The sequence below is a fragment of the Gouania willdenowi genome, chromosome 6 (genome assembly GCF_900634775.1).
Source record: "Gouania willdenowi chromosome 6, fGouWil2.1, whole genome shotgun sequence".
NCBI classification, from domain to species: domain Eukaryota; kingdom Metazoa; phylum Chordata; class Actinopteri; order Blenniiformes; family Gobiesocidae; genus Gouania; species Gouania willdenowi.
Genome location: NC_041049.1, coordinates 23008554 through 23033920, shown reverse-complemented (window position 1 = coordinate 23033920; position 25367 = coordinate 23008554). Strand labels below are relative to the sequence as shown.

Sequence of the window (25367 nt, the reverse complement as noted above, 5' to 3'; positions counted from 1 at the left end):
TGAGAACGCCACACGGAGAGGTGACGAGAAACCATAGACACTTGCAGCTTGTCAACAACGAACAAACAGCGGCTCGGCTGGAGAAACGTTTGCCTCTGCAGGACAGCAGCAATATCATTCTGGGTGGCAGGAGTCCTGTACCTGTTGACACAGGACTGCCGATGTGACATCATCATCCAGTGTTGTGACAACACATTCAGGGCATGTTGTGAAGCCCGCAGTTAAGTTAACTTTTTAGTTAGGAGGCAACGCGGGGTTGAATAATCCCCTAGCTATTCTATCAGAGCGTGGTAGTCCACCCACTACCCTGTATATCATATTTTGTGGAGTTATAATCTGTTACTGTTAAAGTTATGTAATGAGACATGATGCTAAGTTCTAGAAGCATGTTTAACTGACATTGTTAACTCAGTGCCATTGACGAGATAACTAGTAATTTGCGTTTTTTTTCACGGGGATTACTAGAAAACACCCTGGCGGAGATCCCTCATCAATATCTAAGCTGTGGGGTGTTGTAGTGACCAACGGTGCCCTGAAGATGGCAGCAGTGCACCTTTAGATGAGAGATTAGCCACTGATGCTACCCAGCAAAGGAGGAAGAAGCAGGAGCGTGTGAGATTATTGCGCTACGGAGTGATATTGTGAAGTATACAGCAGCTCACAGTTCCACATACTAACTCAGAACATGTGTGGACATGAGTAGATTATCTATAATGTTGCGATAGTGAGATAAAACTATCAACTAACTGGGCTAAACAGGTCATCACTGCGTGTCGGGAGGGGGGGATAAAATACTCCCAGTCTGTGAGCCAGATAGCAAAATAATAGGTGACATGTAGGAGGTAGCAGCGCACCTTTGGATGAGAGATCATCCATGCTCAGCAGAGCTAAGAGGGAGAAGAGGAAAGGCATTTACGAGACAGAAAATGGCGTTACGTACAAGAGTTGACATCCCCAGCAGCGCACACTCGACCAGAGCATGTGTGGAACTCATGGATAGTGTGGCGATGGTGAGATAAAACAATAATAAAAAAACGGAGGAAGGAAGAGGAAGTTGTGTGTGTGCAGACTGACGGGAGAGAAACTTGGAGGAATGCCAAAATACAGTAAGAAATTCATTCAACTCTGACCCAGATAGCAAAATAATAATAATTTTGCAATCAAAAGCCCAGTCTCAGTGTTTTTTTTTTTTTTTTATATATATATATATATATATATATATATAAGGAAACAATGTCCAGATGTTAGAGTTGTCACTAAAGCAAAAAAAAAAAGCTTTAAAGTCACTCGCAGGGTTTTTAGAAAAAAGCTGTTTTCTCAGCTTTTTGCTCTGAAACTGAAGATTTGTGTAAAACTTGCTCTATTCAACGGCTGATTACAAAAAAACGAAACGAGCCAGAAACAACTTTTTTTTTTTTTGATGAAAGTAGAGGCTTCAATCTTTCAGATTTCAGATAGTCATAGTAGAAAATATCCTGTGGGCCTTTATAATCAGTCAAAATGCTCAAAAACAGCTGGCACTGAGGGGGGTAGAAAATCTGAAAATGGCTGGCACTGAATGAGTTAAGTTAGTGAATCTAAAGCATGTTGTTTAATGCTCCCATTGATTTAAGGGGGAGATGTGGCATGAGCCTATTGACGTGTATAACAGCTACAGGTGTTGCAGCCAATTGATCATCAGTTTTGTGCAATGATCATGTGATTTTAATTACAATTATTATTATTAATATAAAACTGTATTTGTAGGCGTGCGCACGTCACCCTGGGGCATCAGTATCATTTTTTCCTCCTTCGGCTCATTCCACCTAGAATGTTTTAAAGACTTTATTTAACATACTGAGAAATATCTCAAAAGTGAGGCATCTACTGTCCAAACCTGATCTGGAACTGGTCATCCATGCTTTTATTTCGTCCCGCATTGACTACTGTAACTCAGTTTTTACCTGTTTTAATAAGTCGACCCTGTGTAAACTCCAAATGGTTCAAAATGCTGCTGCCAGACTTTTGACCGGTACGTCCAGAACATCACACATTACCCCGATGCTTTCCTCCCTGCACTGGCTCCCTGTCAATTTCCGGATTGAATATAAAATACTGGTTCTAACATTCCGGGCTTTGCATGGCCAGGCTCCTTCTATACATTTCAGACATGTTGTGTCCCTACACTTCAGGACGCAGCCTTCGATCCTCAGGTCAGGGTCTACTAAGGTTCCCAAAAACTAAATTTAAAACCAGAGGAGACCTGGCGTTCCAGGCTGCAGCCCCCAGACTCTGGAATGGTCTGCCCCAGTCTCTCCGGGAGATGAACTGCGTGGACACTTTTAAAAAACATTTGAAGACTTCGCTTTTCAAAAAAGCTTTTAGTTAACAAGATTTTATTTTTAATTTTTACTGCCCTTTTATGATGCTACACATGTGATGTAAATGTATGTTTATTGTTTCTGTGTACAGCACTTTGTGATTTTATCTGCGAAAAGCGCTTTATAAATAAATACTTACTTACTTACTTACTGTACGCATTTCTTGCTTTCAGAGATGTTTTAATGGATGCTCTGACACATTGGATGTATTGACACAAGTACTTACCTCATCGAATTGACATCCTTAACATTTATTTTATTAAATTTATCCAGGTGACCCACACCATGTCTTGTTCTCATGCATGTTATTTTGAAATGGTGTTCTTTAATAATAATAATAAAAAATAACCTAGTTGTATCTTTATACAGGTCTATTTTTTTTAATTGCATATAAGAGATGCCCCCCCAAAAAAAAAAAACTAAAAAAAAAATAAGGAACGTTATCTCTGAGAACATTTTAAGTGATCTACTTTTTACTTTTACTGAAGTAGATTTTTACACCAGTAAATTTACTTCTACTTAAGTAAAATGTAATCATAGTAACAGTACTTCTACTTAAGTAGATGTTTTCTGTTCTTTTTCCACCCCTAATTATTGGCCTGTCTCTCTCCAGGAATGTCTATAAACAATACAAAGTGGCAGCAGCAGCCGCCAAAACTGAAAATCCGAGGCACTCTTGAGGTGTAAAAATTCCGTATTTCATACAGGGATGTCATGTCGACGCATTGAGTCAACTCAGACTCTTCATCAGGACATGATTAAAGCAAATAAAAACAAGTGCTTATGTGCTGCGCAAGAGAGATCATGTGACAAAAAAAGACATTGAAAAGCATAGATAGACAAGCCAGCATTAAACAACAAAGATATTGTTCAGAGCTAAAGATTGGCATCCATTTCATAATACTAACTTCTTAACAGAGGAAAAAAAAACAAAACAAAAAAAACGTGATGTTAACTTTACTACTAATAAATGGTACAGAAATATACCAGCACCAACACGTTTTTTAAATCTATAGTTAAAATTTCCGTACCAACAATAATAAATTACTTCTAGTTATGCATTTTTGGGCAAGTGTACGATAAAAGAACATTAACCATATTTGTGATGATTGGAGGTGGTGGGTGAATATCATGAGGTAGGGAATGAGCTAGTGTCATCTCCCAGGCATCCACAAGGTGAACATTCATGCCCTGAAACACCGCTTTGAGTGCCTTGTTGCACTGAAGTGAGTACCAGTTACTGTTGAAAATTGAGATCGAAAATGACAGAGCTCTTGAGTTTCAACCTCTTATCACTACCAGAGTATCTGGAGCTCTTGTTAACAATCTCAGCACTGCCCTGCGGATGCTCAATAGTCGCCGGATGTAAATTTCCAAGGGAAAATTCCCAAAGTGTGCCCAGACGCTAAGAGCTACGACAGTGTTGGAACCTCCCATTATACTATCAAGTTTGTTGGCAATGTAATGTAACTGACTAGTTGCGATTGATATGTATTGAAGAGGAGGTCCATGACAGTCGTATGTGACAAGGATTCTGTTGTTATGGTCCAGGGACAACAATGGACTCGTCCTTGTACCGGTTGTCTTTTGAGTCTGAAGGTTAAACTCCTTGAGATCTAGAAGCAATAAAGGGAGATAAAAAAAAAGTTAACTATAAATACTATATGAGCAGGTTTTAGAAAGGTGTAATTACCTCCTATTTTTGTGAGGTAATCAAACCACTGCCTCACAGTAGAGTCTCCATACAGGTGGACCATCTTCCTTCTCAGTCACTGAGTGATGGATGCAGTGTCAAATTGGTACATTTGTTTACTGCCAAGCGATTCCCACACACCTTTGTAATAGAAGCCAGATGGTCTGAACATGCTGTTGCTGTTGTTATCAGTTGGTTGATCTGGTAAAGGATTTAAAAACGAAGACTGAACATGAAACCACTAAGTTTGTATTCAATTTGGCCAGCAACCCAGACAGTCTACAAAAAAAAAAGATCTGAGCAAAGTTTCACTTTAGCCTTTGGCTAAAATTATGCTACGGTCCCCTTCTAGGAGGTTAGTCACAGGTTTGAAGGGCAAAGTCAAAACATTCTGATGGATAAAAACATGTTTACTAAAACAAAGTCCCTAAAAAGTAGCATTTGAAACAACTCAAAGAAACAAAAAGGGCCTGAGACCCTGGGGAAAAACTTAACAAAAGTAGGAAGGACACTGGGCCAACTCCATACAGTAACGTTGCACCCAGCGTCCTAGGCAGGGCTAACAGTGAGTAGTTTGTGGACCACCAATGGGACATTGAACCCATGATCGCTGCACTGAGATAATGTTACGAGCAAATGCACCATCTAGTGTGGTGTAATATGATGGAAGACTTGAGTAGTTCATCTTTGGCTAATAAATATCAACTTATACTCTCATGCTACTAAGTAAGTGACACCTCAGGTTTTAAAACATTTAGTTTTAAGAAAATTGTCACTGAGTCTATTCTGCCACTAATACATTAAGAGTTAATACTGTATTTGTTGTACCTTTACTTTTTTGATACACAGTGACACTTGAAGATCCAGAAGACTGAACAGGAACTTTCAAGTTGATTTTTCTGTAACAAAACACGAAAAGACATTTGTTTCACACATCACAAGCACAAATTTGGTCGTAGTTTGAAAAATTTTAAGCATGTACACCTACACCATGAAAAGTTTATCCACCTGTGTTTTGAGGGGGAGAAGGTAATCACCCTTGGAATGTTGGATCCTGGTATCACAGCTCAGATTTTTGGGCTTCAGACAGAACCAGGGCTCACCTGTGCAGACATCAGTGAAGTTGCACACTGGCTGCACTGTAGGTTGTAAGCATATGTTGCATACTGTACTTTCAGCAACTGAGCCTAAACGAAAGACACTTTTGAAGGAAACTCTGTCAGGATTCTCCCAATTCAGCCTTTTCAGCACTGTGACAGCCTCGCTGGAATGAACCAGAATCACCTTAAAAAAGAAATATTTTGATCTGAAACAGTTTACATGGTCCATAATAGTATAAGATTGAAAAATTGACATTGAAACTAATAGCAGATTACATAGATTTTAAAAGAGTGTCTTACTTAAAGTTCCAGTATGTAGAATTGTGAGACTTGTATAGACTCAACCACGCTCCCCCTCCTTGTTTCAAATTCACCGGCATCATCGTGAACGCGCACAACTATGAGGCATTTAGGGACTTTTTTTTCTCAAGAGACTATTGACAAATGTAGGGATTTTACCTTGAGTTATTCCCAACATTCCCAGCTGCAGGTCAGAACAGACCCATTCTGCATCCAGACGGAAAATGGATTGTGCATGTTCTCTCAACCTTGAATATGCTTCTCATATTGTACACAATTTCAACGTCTGTTACCACTCTCGCTCTGACACTCGTATGTACTTTGAGTCTGCGCAAACCTCCGTGGAGTCCGTTCTGCCGGAGTGTGTTTGGGACTTTAAACTGTTGCTTCACCACGTCGGTCTCGCTTTTTCAGTTTGCTTTGCTGTGTAACCATTGTGTCTTACGCTGAGATGTGGACTTTTCCTGCTGGGACATCTGCTATTGCACTTTTACTAGAGATACAATGTGAACGCTCATCGACTTTAGTCGGCCAGTCAATAGCAACGCCCCAAAACAGCTCATCTGTTGTCATGTCATGCTCCTGGATTTCTAAAGCTCCAATACAGAGCCAGGAGAAGGAGCAGAGGTCCAGTGTCTTCCCAGAAATATTTAAATTACAATATGGTGAAAGGTTATTATTAAATTTTGACCAAATAACACCAAAATAAGTACATAATGCAGCTTTGAAACATTATAAAAAAACATTTAGAGAAAAAGTTTGTCAATAAAGTAATTTCTCTATTATAAAAAATTCCTTTGCAAACATGCTCAGAATAAAACATATTGATCAAAGGCTCATTTCAACACAAACAGCACCACAGTTAGTGCGGTAACTGATTGTATTACCTCAACATCAGCTTGTCCTTCCCAGACTAAAAGGAAGACAGCGGTGTAGCTGCCATTGAGATGATCAATCACCTGCCCGCTCACACCTGCTTGCAGATTTCGATTCTTTAGCGAAGCGACTAAAAAGTCTCCTCCTGAGGTCTTGGGATGACAGTTGTAGTCCTTCATTATGATGCTGACCTCCAGCTGATCCCCTATGTACCACTGTCCTCCCCCCATCTTTGGGAGAATAGTGAACTTGCTGCATTTTGGATTACTGCTATTTTTCAAAGAGGTCATGGATGAAGTTTTTGGCCATGCAATAGATTTAAGAATGTTTTCTTCTTCAAGAGCCTCTTCAGGAGAGATTGGTTGAAATACACAAAAGCTCTGGTGGACGGTGGGAACTTGTGGGATGAAGGCGGGGTCAGCAGTCCTCTGAAACTGAAAGCAGAGGGACATTATAATGAAGATATGCATATTAGAAATTTAGAAATAGTCTTAATGAGAAACTTTATCATGACAATCACTTGTTTTGTCCAACCGCTGTGTCGCATTGTGTCACAAACAAGTCAGATCAAGTCAAAGGAGATACAAGGCAATAGAACAGGTACTAAAAATGCGTCTGCTCCCTGGGCGTTATACAGCGTTGGTGCCCACAGAGAATACATTTGTAGCTTTACATATACACTATGACAAAAAAGTATAGATATATTCCTTTTCACTAGAACGGCAGGTTACACATATCACTACGCCAATGCGTGGAACCACAAGATGCGCTGGAAACCACATGAGCGGAGTGCACCTCCGCACTTCCTGGAGGGGGCGGTTCAGATGTTGTTTTTTTGAAGAGGGCAGAGAAGCAGCTGTAGGTGGCTATGAATAATGGGTTATATGAATGAGAATATGAATTATGATTATTAATATGACTTTAAAAAGCCCGGGTGCTCTCTCTTCGACAGAGGAAAATATGTCTAAGTTTTAGACTAAACCCAATTATATAAACAAGGGAGGCGGATTGTAACAGCCAACTCTACACTTTAATACGCACAGTTTTAATAATTCAAAGGAATCAAAGATTGCAATTCAACTTTTTTCATAATTCTATAATAAACAAAAGCAATGTGGTTATTAAATTGTGATATCATTCGTTCGTTCGTTTTTCATTATGTAACAAAAACATGAAAAATGAAAAAAAAAAAAACACTCGTTATTTGATATTTGTTTCCAAAACGAAAATGAAAAAAAAAAACAGAAAACGCCTTGTTTTTCAAATTCAAGCTCTTTTGCTTCGGTACAGAAAACGAAAAATAGAAAACGAACACCTTTATTCATTTTCTCCATTACTGATTTGCCAAAGTACGTGACCCGGAAGTGAAGCGTTACACAATCCGAGATATCTTTAGCCCTGCCACACTCCAAAATGTCCGCGAGGAGGTTCTGTGCCCAACACCAGCTAAAGCGAAAAGGACACGTTTCGGATGCACTGTTGGAAGCAGCAATTTTGTCATGCCGAACTGCCATTAGCATAGCCGTTAGCGTCAGATGAGAGTACACTTCTTCAAATGACTAATCCTCCGTTAATGCTCGTTCAATCGGGCTGTAATTTAACATGGACATTCTATAAGCGGATGTCAAGAGCGCCTCAGAGACTTTTTTTAATTTATTGGAACATAGTCGTGTGATATATTGTTTCAAAGGCAATCCAACATAAAATACAATTTTATGTCACACAATTTAATTTGTTTTACTCGGTGGAACCGTGTCATTTCACTGAATTCTCAGGAAGGTGGTACGTGCTATTGGGCGCGGAGACGTTCCGCAGGCCCGGCCGTAGTTCATCAGAAGTTGCTTGCATAGATCAATACAATATTGTTTTCTTTTGTGATTTTCAGTCATAGTTAAAGTTTCTTTGTTTTCAGTAGAAGCTTACCACTGGGGGAGGAACGAGAGGGAGAACTGGGGTTTCTCCCAAAGTTCAGAGGACAAAGATCAAAGTTTGAAGTCTTGTGAATCTAAACATCAGAGCAAAAGTTTCTCTTTGGTCTTAGATGAGGTGAGTGATAACAGGGAACAAACTCATCTGGTTGTTTTGCTCTTTGTTTAGAGGGGGTAATAAAAAGCGGTTTGAAACTCAGGAATGCTCTTCAAAGTTACTGAAAACAAATCCTATAGTAGCCTGTGATAAGAAAATAGGTTCGCTGGTAGATCCTGTTTAGAAAGGGGGGTTGATGATTTAGTTTGTAAGGTGACTCAGAGAGTAGGGTTATTGAGGATTTGTCAGAGATCCAGGAAGGAACCCCAATAATACTTTGGGGGTGTTTTTGAGAAGGAATTAACATTGTAACAAGGTTAAAAGCTCAAAAAAGTTGATTTGCATGATATTGGACCTTTAAAAAATGAGCAATTTCTAATGTTCATAATGCAGGATATTACTGATCACTAAATCAAAATTACTTATATTAGCAGAAATCATAGCTTTTCAAAGAAATCAAATAGTATTCAAACACAACATAAACTTCTCCCAGAAACTATTTAGTGAAAATTACGAGACCTAAAATTTACTAGACGATTAAATTTTAGGTCGGTCTATGCACGGACAACAAAAAAATCTTTAGTTCGTCAGCAAGTGGTACAAGGCTGTGGAACAGTTTGTGTGTGGTATATTTGTTAATATATATGTCATGTATGTACTGTATATATGTTATAATAGAGCTGAAGTAAAAGGACGACAGCGGAAAAGACGGTATAAACCATGTTTACCATCTGTTATTATGGGGAACGGAAGATCTCTCTCCAACAAGATGGAAGAGCTAACGGCACTAACTCGGTTGCAGAGGAATTACAGAGCTGCTGGAGCAGAGCAATACCAGAGATATTTGGAGAGGACTGAGGAACATTTATGGGCATGGAAATGGGGCTGGGAAAAATTAAGCCACTCGTGACAAGAACCGGGCAGATGAACACAAAATCATCTCAGTGCGCTTAGCAAAATATTGTAAGAAAGTCCATAGTAAGAAAAAGAACCCAACAAGATCCACATGAACAAGCATTTAGCGAGAGTGGGAAGAAAAAACTCCCTCTATTTTATAGGAATAAATCTCCAGCGGAACCAGGTTCAGAGGTGGCAGCCATCTGCTTCGACTGGTTGGGGTTATTGAACAGAAGGGCAAATAGGATAGGATTGAAGGATAGTCTATCCGAGAAGGATAGACTATAGGATAGAGGGATAGTCCATCTGAGTGTCCCAGACTAGTGTCCCAGACTCGTTGAACCATGAACCATTGATCAGTTCATCCAAGTGTCCCAGACTAGTTGAGCTGCAAACCATCGATCAGGAACCACCAGCTCCAACATCAAGACACCTGAAACAGAAAAGAGAGTCCTCGGAGGGCGAGGAGAAGACACAGACTACAGGAAAAATATGATACACAAGTGGTTAGGTTAATATTAATATTAAACGTCTTGCGGCCTCCGCCATTTTCTAAAATGCTACCACTACAGACGAGATTTGTCTTGTACTGGGCGCACGTAGTGATCTCAGGGATCACTACAGAGGGGACCTTGTCTGCTTTAAATTATTGCATTTATACGGTACGCTTTTGTAAATAAGTGAGGTTTTGAATGTAATAGTCTTTTGCAATAGTCTGAGGTGCTGACCATTGTGTGTAATGGTCTGTGATTGTGACCAAAACAACGAGACCAAGTCCGTTTTAGATTGTTGCTATTATACTGGATACGCTTTAGCAAATAAGTAGGTTTTGAGTTTACTTTTGAAGGTGGAGAGAGGAGCAGCCTCCCATACTAAGACTAGGAGCTGGTTCCATAGGCGAGGAGCCTGGTAGCCACAAGCTCTGCCTCCTGTTCTACTTCTGGACACTTTAGGAACTTCAAGAAAATCAACAGACTGAGAGCGGAGTGTTCTGCCTGGCCGATAGGGCACTAAAAAGGTTTTTAAGATATGCAGGAGCTTGATCACGTAGAGCTTTGTATGCTAACAGGATGATTTTAAACTCTATTCTAGATTTTACAGGAAGCCAATGAAGGGAAGCCAACACTGGAGAAATATGCTCGCTCCAGTTACCTGTTAGCATTCTAGCTGCAGCATTCTGAATTAACTGGATACTTTTTAGTGAGTTATTAGGGCATCCTGACAGTAGGGAGTTTAAATAATCTAATTGAGATGTAACAAATGCATGGATTAGTTTTTTAACATCACTTTGGTTCAAGATATTCCTGATTTTTGAGATATTATGGAGGTGGAAGAAGGCTGTCCTTGTGATATGAGAGTTAAAAGATAGTCAGTAAAAAATTAACAACTAGATTTTTTACTGTGGTGCTGGGTGACAGAGTAATGCCATCCAGAGACACTATTTGCTCTGATAATTTCTCTCTGAGGTGTTTTGGACTAAATAAAATCACTTCGGTTTTATCCTGGTTTTTTAAAGGAGAAGTTTTATTACAGCAATTTTAAAGGCCTGTGGCACATAAACTGTTACTAGAGATTAGGAATGCACTGAAGTGAAAACTTCAATAAAATGTAAACGCTTGACCTAATACTGAATATTGAATGCGGTTGTTAAGGTTTTCACTAGTTTTTTTTTAATAGGCATAAATAGCCTAGAAAACATTTTTAGACATATTTTTTTAAAGAAAGTAATTGTTTATTGAATATTTTGACATGTTTTAGGTATTCCAGTAGCCTTTGCTTTTCAAAAAAAGCACAACAAACTTTTTCATTTATATTAGCCCTTGAAATAAAACAAAACATGCATTCCAAAAAAAAAACCGAAAGTGCATTAAAGGGGAGGTATGATGAAAAAAAAATCACTTTATAATGGTTTTGCTACAGTGATATAGATCCCTTTAGCCTCATTCAGAGGGCCAAAGGTGAAGTTCTGTTTCCTCCCTCCTTTGTTATTACACATTTTGTAAAAAAGTCAGCTCCAAATGGGCAAGTTGGATTTTGCCCACGTTGGCAGGTGACGTCACCTAATACGCCTCCTAAAATGTGAGCTCATCCCTCTCCAATTATCTTACAGCTAAAACAACACTGCGGTTTAATATAGAATATATATTATACTTTATTACCATATATGTAAATGCAAACTGCACTACTGGACACTACTTGTTCTGATACCGATTGTGTTGGGAGTCACTGCTTGGAGCTATAGCCATTGTTTACACATATCAGCTGTTAGCACTTCTTGCTAATGCTACACCAGCCTATGCAGCGAGACCCGACATCGCCTGTCAACTGAGGAGGAAACGATGGGGATGTTTAAGGATTTGTTGGTCAGAGCACTAACAACAGACTGACGGACAACAAAGAGCGGTAAGCGGAAAGGAGAGAGTCTGGTTATGTTTGAGTGTGGAAAGGAGGAGCTGCTGCTTTGCTCCTGCTGCTCTGGTTCTGCAGCAACGCGCACACACTTTTCTGACTCAAAATCACTGCACATTGTTTGATTGCGTCATTGAGTCACACGCTACTATTTGGCCTTGCTTTTAACTCATTAAACCGAAGGCCGAATGTGGCTTTTTTTGCAATATTTGTCCGAGTATATACGGCCACCGAAAATATTCGGCCACCTAATATTCGGTGCATCCCTACTAGAGATGTGTTAATCCATTTCACCATATTTACGCTAATTAGTGGAAGAACATCTTTAAATAGTGGAGTTGGGATTAAATCTAAAAGACAGGTTATTGGTTTAGAAGCACTAACTAATGAGGTCAGTTCAGATAGATCAATTGGAGTGAACGTTTGTAAATAAAAGCTACATGTTGGAGTTATTTCAGGAGCTGCTTTGTTTAAAAAAATTATTGAGCAGTCCTGCAGGTCGGACATTAGCTTTGTTTCTAATTGTTAGAATTTTATCAGTAAAGAAATTCATGAAGTCATACACTATAGTAGATCCCTGTCTGAAAAAGCTCTAGCTCGATTTAAAGATTTAGTTCCATCACTGCTTACATCTGATCCATATGATATCGCAACAGAGAGTAGCTATAAATGTCTAACAATAAAGAAAATAGATTATCTTGTCACTGCATCCATTTTCTTTGACTGACGTTGGGGAAGAAAAGATTTGCAGGTAAGAATATTTATTTTTTTACAGACAAAATTTGAAAAAAGTAGATTTTGAAGGGGTTTTTGATTCTTCTCTATAAAATTGAATATGTATTTTTTATTTTTTTTTAAAGACCGTGTAAAGAAAATTCAGCCATTTTATTATACACACATTAAATAGGTCATTACTTTATTCCTTAAAATATGTAAAAAGCCATTCAACCATTTACAATGTAATTGTGGAACTAGGCTTCACACTCTGTGTTTCAAATTTCTGTGTCCAGGATTTAATGGCGGGTCAAAAATCAGAGCCGCGTTATGTAAGGGAACAATCATTAGCATAATCCCGACCCTGCTGCTGAAGCACACCAAACTTCTCTGGCCTCCAGCCGGCGCAATTTCAACTTGTAAATGCATCATGCAAACAAAAACTAGGTTATAAAATACATCATGCTACAAAACAGACAGAAGAAAAGCCACAATTACACTAATATAATACACCAAAAGCCATTTTCTTTTTCTTTTCGGGACATCACTGATATTGGTGTAATAGGCAGGGAAAATAGTTGGTTTGCAACCTCTATCTACTTATTAATGTGCAGTGTTGGGCATTTTATTTTTAAAAAGTCATTAGTTACTGTTACAAATTATTTCTCCCTAAAACCAATCAAGCTAGTAACTCAGTTACTATGCTAAAAAAGCAATGAGTTACTCTGCAAAGTAATTATGAAGTAATTTTTTATATTTTGTACTGTAATGTTAAACAGTGTCAAAAATATTTTTGATGATAAAAACTAAAACACATAAAAGAAGTCCTTGATTGAGACTACAGCTATGACTAAATTGATTAACATTATCGTCAACGAATAAAGGACAAGACAAAAATAGACTGTGATGAAAATCAAATCAGAAGACGGGAGAGATGTAGCCTGGAATTCATCCCAATCTCATGAGCAGGAGCTTAACGTGCAGGTCTGCAGCTGGACTCTCTTGAATCTCCTTGTATTATTCATACAGGCGATTAGTCTGGAAGCGCACACAGAGTTTGAGTTCTGGTGGCTGAGTGGGGCGGGACAAACACGTGCAGAGTAACCAATCAAACAATGAGCGGATCTGATGAAAATTGCGTGACAAGCGTAATTCTTGTTCCCTAAAGTGAGCCAGCAGACAAAAACAGCGTGTATTACGGTACAGACTTATGGTTTTAAAGCCTCTTTCTGTTGTGGTTTCAACAATATATCTAGGTCTTTTAAAACAGAGCAGATTGCAGCTGCGGAGGTGTTCTCTGCGTCGGCCACCATGTTTGTTTGTTGATACTGCTTGGTGCACGTGATACGTTTTTTCCTGTTAGGCTCTCATTGGCTCAACCAAATCTCCGCCCACCCAACTTTTTAGCCAATCATTACCACCCCTGCTCTCCCATGCACTCTCCACTGTCCTGCTGCTGTATGCAGGATGAAAATAGCTGAGATGGGCTGCCCGCTGCCTAGATGTCTGACACCGTGGCACTTCATGAAACCAAATTGTAACATGCCACTTTACTTTCCCAGTTACGATAACGGCGTTGTAACAATGGAAGAGTAATTAATTAGATTACTCCATTATAGGAAAGATAGCTTCGTTATTCCCAACACTGTTAATGTGCAGTTAGTTACAGCTACTACATCCTGTTGTCTTTAGCTAGTGCTAGGCTATGGTCTTATGTCTTGTTACAAACCAAGTCCTCCATGATCTGGTCACATGGTTTCTTGAATTGCTTAGGAGACTTCGCACATTACATTTAAAACACATGATTAATATGAGTATGGTTATTGCGAAGTGTAATGTCACCATCAGCTTCTCCATCTCCACTCGATAAGATTCAGCCTTTGCAGGATCTTTGGCCAGTCGCCTTTCTACACTTCGTAGACTGGGGATGACGGTTTCTTTAGTGGCCTGAAAGAGCGGCATCTCCTTTTGACGAAGCAGAGGGGTGGCATAACGTAGTATGTCATCAACCTCTACTCTGGTGGTTTTGGACTCAAGGATACTGATGGCATCTTGGTCCTGCTTTGAACGAGTAACCAGTTTCTCACTTCTGAATGGAACAGTATCAACCTGCCATAGTCTCTGGTTGTTCTTCATCAACTCGTTCACCTGGGGGGCTACTGTGGTGAATAGACACTGATGTGGTCGGGTGAGGTCACAGACTACACTAGCTGGGCCCTGCAGTTTCCAGCCCAGTCTAGTGTGAATGGCAGCAGGCCCTCCTGGAGGTCTCAACCTGACAGGTTCAATGGGAGTGATGAGATGGGGGTGGTCACTACCAATGAGAAGCAAGGGCTCCACCTTTGTGAGATTATGCAGGGGAAGGCCAATAAGGTGTTTGTACTTCTGCTGAAGTTGCTTGATGGGGTATGTATGGTCAGCTAACCCGATGCGAGCTGAAGTGAATGCCCCTGAAATCTTGAACCTTCTCTTTGGCTTTGTCGGAGAAGAAACTGTGAATGACACCGATGCACCGCTGAGGGTCTGTATGTCCTGTCTGATTGTACGTAGAGGTAAGTCTTCTGGGGTCCCTTGCACACCTAACTTCTCCGCTGCTTCTGGCAACAGCATAGTTCTCTCTGAACCATCGTCCAGTATGACAAAGGTGTCGAGTGTTCGGTCACCATGGTGAATGTGGACTCGGACTACTTTCAGAAGAACTCTGCTGCCTTCTCTTGGTCTGTCTAGGTATAGTACCTCAGTCGTGGCCCTTGTACCGTGGTTCTCCACCGCAGATGACTTAGGGGGTCTCACATTGATCTCATGCAGACCCTGAAGATGTTTCCCCTGGCAGAGACTGCATGTCTTTTTTAAGTTGCACTGGGCTGCTTGGTGTGGCCGTGCACAGCGCCAACACCTCTTATTACTCCTAATCCACTCTGTCAGCTGCTCCTTATTCAGCTTGGATACTGCTATACACTGGCTGAGGTAGTGCTCATCATTGTTACAGAATCGACAGTATGGCCGGCTTTTGTTCTCTTTAAAGGAGCTCCCTGGCACTGGAACTTCGGGTTTCCCAACTTCTTCCTTCGCACCATGGAGGACATGTCGTCCTTCCGGCTTGGACACCGGCTTCTCTCTGGCCCATCTCCCCACTATCTGTCCTTCAGAGTCCTGGCACCAAGACTCATATTTCAGCCATTCTGAAAGGTCCGTAATGTGTGGGTGCGTGTGCCCTGATGGAACATGCAGCGGCGAAACTCTGCTCTCTGTTCAGGTGGCAGCTTACTTAGCAGACGAGCAACATGAGAGCCACACTGTAATTCAATTTCTCTTTCGGGCCCCAATGTTTTCAGCATTCCTACCAGTGACTGTATCTGGAGTGCAAACTTCTCGAATGCAGCCAGATCTCCACGCCTGATGTCCGGTGCGTCCAACACAGCAGCTATACGCTTCAGAGCTATCTGATGCGGTTGGTCGTACTTGTCATTCAGGGCTACCATCGTGTCTGAGAAGAGCGTTGGAGAGTTGAGGTAGGCGTCGGCAATTAGCTTGGCCTCTTCTAGGTGCAGGTGATCGACCAACACCCATCCATCCATCTTCTCCCGCTTAGCCGTTTCCGGGTCGCGGGGGCAGCATCCTCAGTAGGGAGGCCCAGACTTCCCTCTCCCCGGCCACTTCCTCCAGCTCTTCCGGGGGGACCCCGAGACGTTCCCAGGCCAGCCGAGAGACATAGTCTCTCCAGCGTGTCCTGGGTCTTCCCCGGGGCCTCCTTCCGGAGGGACGTGCCCTGAACGCCTCACTAGGGAGGCGTTCAGGGGGCATCCTAATTAGGTGCCCGAGCCACCTCATCTGGCTCTTCTCGATGCGGAGGAGCAGCGACTCTACTTTGAGCCCCTCCCGAATGACTGAGCTTCTCACCCTATCTCTAAGGGAGAGCCCAGCCACCCTACGGAGGAAACTCATTTCGGCCGCTTGTACCCGTGATCTTGTTCTTTCGGTCATGACCCAAAGTTCATGACCATAGGTGAGGGTTGGAACGTAGACCGACCTGTAAATAGAGAGCTTCGCTTTTTGGCTCAGCTCCCTCTTTACAATGACGGACTGGTGCAGACTCCGCATCACTGCAGACGCCGCACCAATCCGCCTGTCGATCTCTCGCTCCATCCTTCCCTCACTCGTGAACAAGACCCCGAGGTACTTCAACTCCTCCACCTGGGGCAGAACCTCATCTCCAACCCGGAGAAGGCACTCCACCTTTTTCCGGTCGAGAACCATGGACTCGGATTTGGAGGTGCTGATTCTCATTCCGGCCGCTTCACACTCGGCTGCGAACCGATCCAGTGAGAGTTGAAGGTCACGGTATGTTGGAGCCAACAGGACCACATCATCTGCAAAAAGCAGTGATGCAATACTGAGGCCCCCGAACCGGACCCCCTCAACGCCCTGACTGCGCCTAGAAATTCTGTCCATAAAAGTTATGAACAGAATCGGTGACAAAGGGCAGCCCTGGCGGAGTCCAACCCTCACCGGAAACGATTTCGACTTACTGCCGGCAATGCGGACCAGACTCTGACTCCGGTCATACAGGGAACGAACAGCTCCTATCAGGAGGTTCGATACCCCATACTCCCGGAGGACCCCCCACAGGAATCCCCGAGGGACACGGTCAAATGCCTTTTCCAGGTCCACAAAACACATGTGGACTGGTTGGGCGAATTCCCATGACCCCTCAAGGACCCTGCTGAGGGTGTAGAGCTGGTCCACAGTTCCACGGCCAGGACGAAAACCACATTGCTCCTCCTGAATCCGAGGTTCAACTATCCGGCGGACCCTCCTCTCCAGTACCCCTGAATAGACCTTACCGGGGAGGCTGAGAAGTGTGATCCCTCTATAATTGGAACACACCCTCCGGTCCCCCTTCTTAAAAAGGGGGACCACCACCCCTGTCTGCCAATCCAGAGGCACTGCCCCCGATGTCCACGCGATGTTGCAGAGTCGTGTCAGCCATGACAGCCCCACAACATCCAGGGCCTTGAGGAACTCCGGGCGGATCTCATCCACCCCTGGAGCCCTGCCACCGAGGAGCTTTTTAACCACCTCGGCAACCTCAGCCCCAGAGATAGGAGAGCCCACTCTCGGGTCCCTGGGCCCTGCTTCCTGATTGGAAGGCGTGTCGGTGGGATTGAGGAGGTCTTCGAAGTATTCCCCCCACCGATCCACAACGTCTCGAGTCGAAGTCAGCAGCGCACCGTCCGCACCATACATAGTGTTGACGGTGCACTGCTTCCCCCTCCTGAGGCGCCGGATAGTGGTCCAGAATCTCTTCGAAGCCGTCCGGAAGTCGTTCTCCATGGCCTCACCAAACTCCTCCCATGTCCGGGCTTTTGCCTCGGCGACCGCCGTGGCTGCACTTCGCTTGGCCCGTCGGTACCTGTCTGCTGCCTCCGGAGTCCCACAGGCCAAAAAGGCCCGGTAGGACTCCTTCTTCAGCTTGACGGCATCCCTCACCCCCGGTGTCCACCAACGGGTTCGGGTATTGCCGCCACGACAGGCACCGACTACCTTGCGACCACAGCACCGATCAGCCGCCTCAGCAACAGAGGCACGGAACATGGCCCACTCGGACTCAATGTCCCCCGCCTCCTCCGAGACATGGTTGAAGTTTTCCCGGAGGTGGGAGTTGAAGCTCCTTCTGACGGGAGACTCTGCCAGGCGTTCCCAGCAGACCCTCACTATACGTTTGGGTCTGCCAGGTCTAACCGGCATCCTCCCCCGCCATCGGAGCCAACTCACCACCAGGTGGTGATCAGTTGACAGCTCCGCCCCTCTCTTTACCCGAGTGTCCAAGACATGCGGCCGCAAGTCCGATGACACGACTACGAAGTCGATCATCGAACTGCGGCCTAGGGTGTCCTGGTGCCAAGTGCACATTAGGACACCCTTATGCTTGAACATGGTGTTTGTTATGGACAATCTGTGACGAGCACAGAAGTCCAACAACAAAACACCGCTCGGGTTCCGATCAGGGGGGCCGTTCCTCCCAATCACGCCCCTCCAGGTCTCACTGTCGCTGCCAACGTGAGCGTTGAAGTCCCCCAGCAGAACGAGGGAATCCCCAGAAGGAGCACTCTCCAGTACTCCCTCTAAGGAATCCAAGAAGGGTGGATACCAACACCTGATACTTAAACAGCTCGCTTGCAGTCTGAGGTAAGAGGTTCTCCAGTGAGATCTTGAGCCGAGCAAACTCACTTGAGTCTCGACTTAAGAAGTTAGGGATTGTTGGGCGTGGCCCATGGTAACTTGGCTCTGAGATGAGGTAATTATTTCCCTGAGGCCGTCCAGCGGGCAGTTGTTGTGACCTTGACATGCTTGAGTGCTGCTGTGGGGGGGCCAAGTCATATCCGAGCTCACTCCTGTGACCACCATAAGCTGTAGGAAACTTGAATCCAGCTGCAGGACAACTGTTTGGCTGTGGCGGAGGCTGAATAGGCTTGAACCAGGGAGGCGAGCAACGGGTATTGTCGTTACTTATAATCCCACATGAATGCATACTTCCGACGGGCACTGTACATTACAGAAAAAAACACCAAACGAAAAAAATATAAAAATGAGCTAAAAAAACAACACATTTATCATGCGCATGTCTCATAGAATTAAACCAGGGAAATTGCACACGCTATTTTACTTTGCACCTGCAAATCTACACCTTTATAATGCTACAGAGTATGTTGTTATTATTATGCACATAATTGACAACTCTTCTTAAGCTCCCACTATATGAATACATACTTCCAACGGGCTCTGTACTCGACAAGTCAATAGGATAACAGGCACTCATCGAATGCACAGCTGTGGTCCTCAGGGTCATCTCACTCCTGGGCCACAAAAATAGTTTTTTCAGCAATTTTATTCTATGTTGTTATTTAGTGTTTCTTCTCCCTTGGCTCGCACATGACTGGGACATGTCATCTTTTGTTATGATACGTAAGACATTTGCGATTGTAAGAGTCAAACATGACCTCATCAAAGATCAAGACATACAGAAATTATTGGTCAAAGCACAGATTTCAAAAGTTTAAATCTAACAGTATTATTTTAATTAGAAGATGTTTACAAATAATATTCAAACAATTTTAGGTATAATTAAAGATGACATTTACTGCTGATTCAAAGCAAAACAAATTGAGTACAAGAATAATGATTGATTCATTATTATCATTTAGGCATCTATTGTGTCTACTTTATTTGATTTATTAGGTATTTGTTGTATGAGTTGTTTAATGTGTATTAAATTTAATCTTTAAAATAGAATTATTCTTGTTTGTTGACGATTTAGATTTTGTGCATTTTGCTCAAACTGTGTTTTAGTTTTAAAAGTGTCCCAGTTATTTATATCTGATTTGTCTCATCGCTTATCTACTTGCTTGTGTTGTTGGTAGATTTAGATTAAGTTAAAATTGTTCTGAAACTGTTTGTCTTTGTCCTAAAAATAGCTTTGAAAAAGTTGGCCTGACTGAGAATATATTTTATTAACAGGATTATTGAGTATGAAGACATATAATTATAGTAATACTCACAGAAAGAAACCATGAATAATAATCAATTTAAACAATACCACAGCACGCCTTACTTTAATAGAATGCCCTTGCCTCATGATTGACAAATTATAATAGCAAAACATTTTTAATAGGACCAAATCTGCTTTTTAAAAGGTTAGCATGCCTTGAATGATGAAACATTCTAAATCACAGTGGAAAATCACATCAGAGTCACTCAATGTAATTCTTTTCTTTTTACAAAGTAGAAAGATCTTTTTTTAGCACCAAGACACACCCATCAACATCAACAGCCAGTCACACGCTATGGGGCCAATCTTTTGTGCATGTAAACACCACTTACCATAACTTGTGGGTGTGTGCTGTGAGGGAATGTACAGTATGAGGTGCAATTAAAATTGAGGAAGGCTGGGGAATAATAGGTATGAGTGTGTGAACTTTGCTTTGGGTGCAGGTTTGGTATTGATGTCAGCAAACATGTTTTCAGATGAACAGTACACAACATTGATTTTTCCTTCTTTAAATGCCTCACATATAAAATGATTGTCACATTAATGTGTTTTGATCTCTTTCGGCTTACAGGTTTCCTACACAATGCAATAGCATCCTGGTTGTCATCATGGAGTTTTGTACACCTGAAGCTCTTGTTGTCAAAGCCATTAAACAGTTGAGTAAACTATATTCTTTCTTCTCTCGTTGTTGTTAAATCGATGTATTCAGCCTCATGTGTAAAGAGCATGTGTTGGGCAAGTTACTTTTGAACTGTAATACATTACATATTAGCAGTTACCGTCATTTAAAAGTATTGAGTTACATTACAATATTACTGTCTCTGAATTGTAATGAGTTACACTACTTTTGAGTTACTTTCACCAAAATAACCGCAGAAGTATGACTAGCATTCTAAAATGCTAAAACATAGTTTATTGCAGCTGATTATATATCCAGTGGAGGGTAATGTGGTATAGCATAATGACTGTGTAGCCTACTAACAACTTAATATAATAGGCACAGGCTCATGGCACAATAAGTAACAATGACCTTCAGAAACACAAAAGCAGACAAAGTTAAAGTCTGGTAAGTTATGATAAAGACATTGTAAATATTTAAAGTCAAGACCTATTCCTATGAAACACAATAGAGCTAGAAACATCTATAATGTAGCCTATAGACTTATGACATGACAAGACGCACAATCTCTTTCTCTTTTGTTTTCTCTTTCCTTTTAAATGTTGCATGTTAATTTACAATATCTGTCGGCTTTTTTAGTGCACTGTTTTTTACTGCTGCTAACATGGTGACCAGTAAAATTGTAACACTATTTTATATGAGCGCTCAATACAAACCAGTCACGAGATAACGTGACCATTTTGCTGACAAGCTTTTTAAAAGCTGGCTATTCCACTGTTGACAGAGGCTGTATATCCTCCACCACATACTCTGCCACCAGTCTCCTCACTTCTCTCGGTTCAAGTAGCACGGCAGACCGAGAGAAACTTAATTTCTGCTGCTTTGTCTGACTCTTTTCTGCACTTTTGTCCTCTGCACTCTTTCTCTTCGCCGCGCCTGCGTCTCTCTGTGTCAACTTGGTGTTAGCGTGGCACCGGTCCAGGTGTTTCTTCATGTTACTGGTGCTGTTTTTCACATCTCAAGTTAAAATGCATTGTAACGCACGTTACTGAGATATGTAACAAGTATAATACTAGCAAAATTGTATTAGTGTTACATTACTGTGTTACAGCAAAAACTAATACATTACTGTTACTCCCTACACTGAAAAAGAGCCAGCATGGATTATTTCTTGGATTTTCAATAAATGGCAGGACCATGTGTTTGGCTGAGGCAAAGAAATAACCCATTGCTTCATCTGTCCTCAAGTGAGGATGCCCAGTCAGAATCACTGTAGGCTATCAGGCTCAAGTCTTCATTGTTTTTCACATGTACCTTTCAGGTATCTCAAAACATGTTTTGCATTCACTAAATTTCTATCACAGGTTTAGCGAATGTCTGGGAAAATGTGCTCACCATTCAACTGATCGGTCTGGTGCAGTTCATGGAAAAAATCAGACCACCTACCATACTATCTCATGATGGCCTGTAGGATTTACTACTTTCGTTCACCATTCTCACTAGTTTAATTGTAGTCAAGTTTTTGCTTACATGGGGAAGACATAGGACTGCAATAGATCATCTCGTAATTCTTCCAATATGTTCAGCATGTATATCTTTTAACTTATTTTTGCTCAAAATGATGTCGTAAAAAATTGCGTTGAATTTTGTTTTCAAATTTGTTTCGAAATCGTTCAAAATATCAATGTTTATCAAGTCATCCTCCCAAATGATGACATATTATTTGTTTTCTGTACACACAATGGTCAGCTGGGTTTCTTTGAAAGTTGTTTGAAGTTTGTACCAATTTATTCCTGATTGTTTCAAACTACAGGGATGTCTTTAATTTGTACACAGACTTTTCTCCTGCTTCTGTTTCTTCTTTATACCCCTCGGGTTGTTCTATGTAAATTATTTCCTCGATGGAAGAATCCATGTATGCTGTTTTAAGATCAGTTTCATGCATTTGAAGGTTTTTCTGAACTTATATATGCATCAAGGCTCAAAGAGATGTGATGTTTGCTGTTGGAGAAAAGGTTTCCGCTTTGTCTATAACCATTTGCTACATATCCAGCTTTGGAAAACTTATCTTTCTGTTGTTTTTCTATCTTTTGGTAAAATGCTCAGTTTCTGAGGTGTCATTTTCTGTGTCTGCCTGTGATAGCTTCTGAACATCACTGATGTTTGAGGGTTATCACATACAGTACTGTAACAACAATAAACATTCATTTAAGTTATATCTTTGATTTGGGGGTGTGGTAAGTAATCCTCAATGCATTTGTTTTAGGTATTTTCCCTCCTTTTGGATAGCCATCATTTAGCTTTTTTGTTTTATTTTCATTTTTACTATCTTTTCGGTCATCTGAAATTGTTTGTTCTGTGTTTAATCAAGAGTATTTTCTTACTTTTCACTTGGAGTGAAATGTTTCAGTAATGTTTTGGCTTGGTGGTCATTTAACATGTGTTATATTTGCGTGCCTTAAATTTTTGTGGTCATAAAAGGTAAAAGTTGGAACTATTCTTCTTCAAAATCAGTACAAATACATTAATAATAAAGTTATTTGAGTGCAAATATTTTTTTCATCTATTTAATGCCCAATTAAATCCCTGTTAAAAATCACTTTGCTTATATTAGCTTCTAATAAGATATATATTGTACTAGGTCAAACATTGCTACCCTCAGGATTCTATTATAAAGGTGTGTGGAAATCCCTTGGCATTACTGAAGTTCATCAGTTTGACACTGCAGCCATAGTTCAATGTCTGAAAGGAAAGGTGGTTCACCTGTATGGAGACTCCACCATGAGGCAGTGGTTTGAATACTTCAGTAAAGCTCTACCAGGTAAGTGCACCTCCTCAAACTCTTGTAATACTTTGTCTTTAGTTAAATACCTTCTTGTATTTATTTCAGACCTCAAGATGATTGACCTGCACACTTCAAAGCAAAGTGGTCCATTAAAAGCAGAGGACAGAAAAAACAACATCCTGGTGACATACCGGTGCCACGGTCCACCTATTCGATTTGGCAATGTCCCAATCCAACATTTGCATTACATTGTCAACGAACTTGATAGTGTCAGTGGAGGAGCTTCTACTGTTGTAGGTATTAGTGTCTGGTCGCACTTCAGCACTTTTCCTGTAGAAGTCTACATCCGCCGGTTAATGAGCATCCGCAGTGCAGTAGGGAGATTGTTAGCAAGAGCTCCTGACACTATAGTGGTGATAAGAACTGGAAACCCTAAAGCTTTGATGTCATTATATGAAACACTAACCAACAGTGATTGGTTCTCACTACAGCAAGACAAGGCTCTGAGAGCGTTGTTCAAAGGAATGAAAGTTCATCTGGTGGATGCCTGGGAGATGGTCCTTGCTCATCAACTCCCACACAGCCTCCACCCAGAACCTCCAATCATCAAGAATATGATTAATGTTTTACTATCACGCACATGCCCCAAAATGCACCGTTAGAACTTTCTGTGAAGGTTTTTACTTATCCACAAAGGTCTTTAACAAATTTAAATAAAGTTTAAAAAAATAAATAATGATAATAAATTCTAACATTGCTCAACCTGGTTTGATTTAAGCACTTTCAATGTATTAAAAAATTCCTGCAGGAGGAAAAATAACATTTATGAAAATGTTATAAATTTAAACCTGTTTGAAATAAAGGTAAATTCCTGGCTAAAAGCAAAAACCAAAGGTGTATTTATTTACTTTCTTTATATTTCTATATTCATAAAGTACTTTAAAACAGCCCTCAGGGGACTAAGTGCTTGACAAAAGATCTTGATAGACTGTAGTATTTCTGTAGTATGTGTTTTGTGTACTGTGTATGCTTGTCATTTATAGGCCTGTTGTGATGATTGTCTTGAGAATTTGTATGTGTGTTGCGTTGTATGGTGTCATTTTAGTATCTTTACATTTACGTTTTAGTGCATTGATTAAATCGGATGTAAAAGCCAAACTAGCGACAAGTTTTGAAAATGAGAAACAACTACAGTATAAACTCTTTGTACAAAACATCAGTTTGAAGACCTCCTCAATCCCACTGTACACTTGTACACAAAAAATATCGACCAATGTTTTCAGGAGGTTCTTCTGCTGCAGCTCAACTTTGATGGTGGGCAAATAACAAGGTCAGGGTAAAGCAACACAGCAAGAACAATGACAAGCTCATGTTTCCTTTGAGTCACCTTAAGATTTTGTATTTGAAGAAAATCCTTTATTGTGTGAATGTCATTAACACAGAACATACTGTGGTTCTCAGCCATCAGGAAACAGCAGCAAATGGAGAAAAAAACAAACTAAATCACCTATTGTGGCAGTTTTGAATTAAATGAGACACAGTCAAGTTGAAGGGTTACAGGTCAAATGCGGACAAAGGGTTTTTTTGGGGGCAGACCGGTCTGGGATTCAAAAGTTTCTGTGTGTGTGTCCAATTAATCTTTTTTAGAATAGAATACAATCAACTTTATTGGCCATGTATTGTATGTTATACACACAAGGATTTTGACTTGGTGAACTGTGCTCTCTCTAATAATGTAAACATTAATTAATAACAATTAACTAGAAAAAATATAAACAGCAGTTAGACAAATATGTGCAAAATTAAATACAAAAATATTACAAGATAACAAAAACAAGATAAGATTATTTTAATAATAATACTCATAATAATAAGATAATAGTGCGGTAGTGCAGGTGAACATTTAAATTAAATAGTATACGTTTATGTACATGAACATTCTCAGTGACAGTTTGAACCAAGGTTATTACGTGTTTAGTTCCAGGGTTATTTCACAGCAGCAGGTCTGACACTCTTTGACTGTTTAGTGTTGATCAGAGT

The 25367-nt window shown here is 41.0% G+C and overlaps 1 protein-coding gene and 1 pseudogene across 1 annotated transcript; one reads left to right on the top strand and one right to left on the bottom strand.

Annotated features, from left to right (window-relative positions):
* Window positions 1–3410: 3410 nt before the first annotated feature.
* LOC114465830 (uncharacterized) lies at window positions 3411–15952 on the bottom strand (annotated as a pseudogene).
* Window positions 15953–20451: 4499 nt separating this feature from the next.
* On the top strand, window positions 20452–24284 carry LOC114464806 (NXPE family member 3-like). Its single transcript, XM_028449383.1, has 3 exons — window positions 20452–20578; window positions 23184–23363; window positions 23433–24284. The coding sequence occupies exons 1-3, from the start codon at window positions 20452–20454 to the stop codon at window positions 23987–23989; spliced, it is 864 nt and encodes a 287-aa protein (XP_028305184.1). The 3' UTR covers window positions 23990–24284.
* The last annotated feature ends 1083 nt before the right edge of the window (window positions 24285–25367 follow it).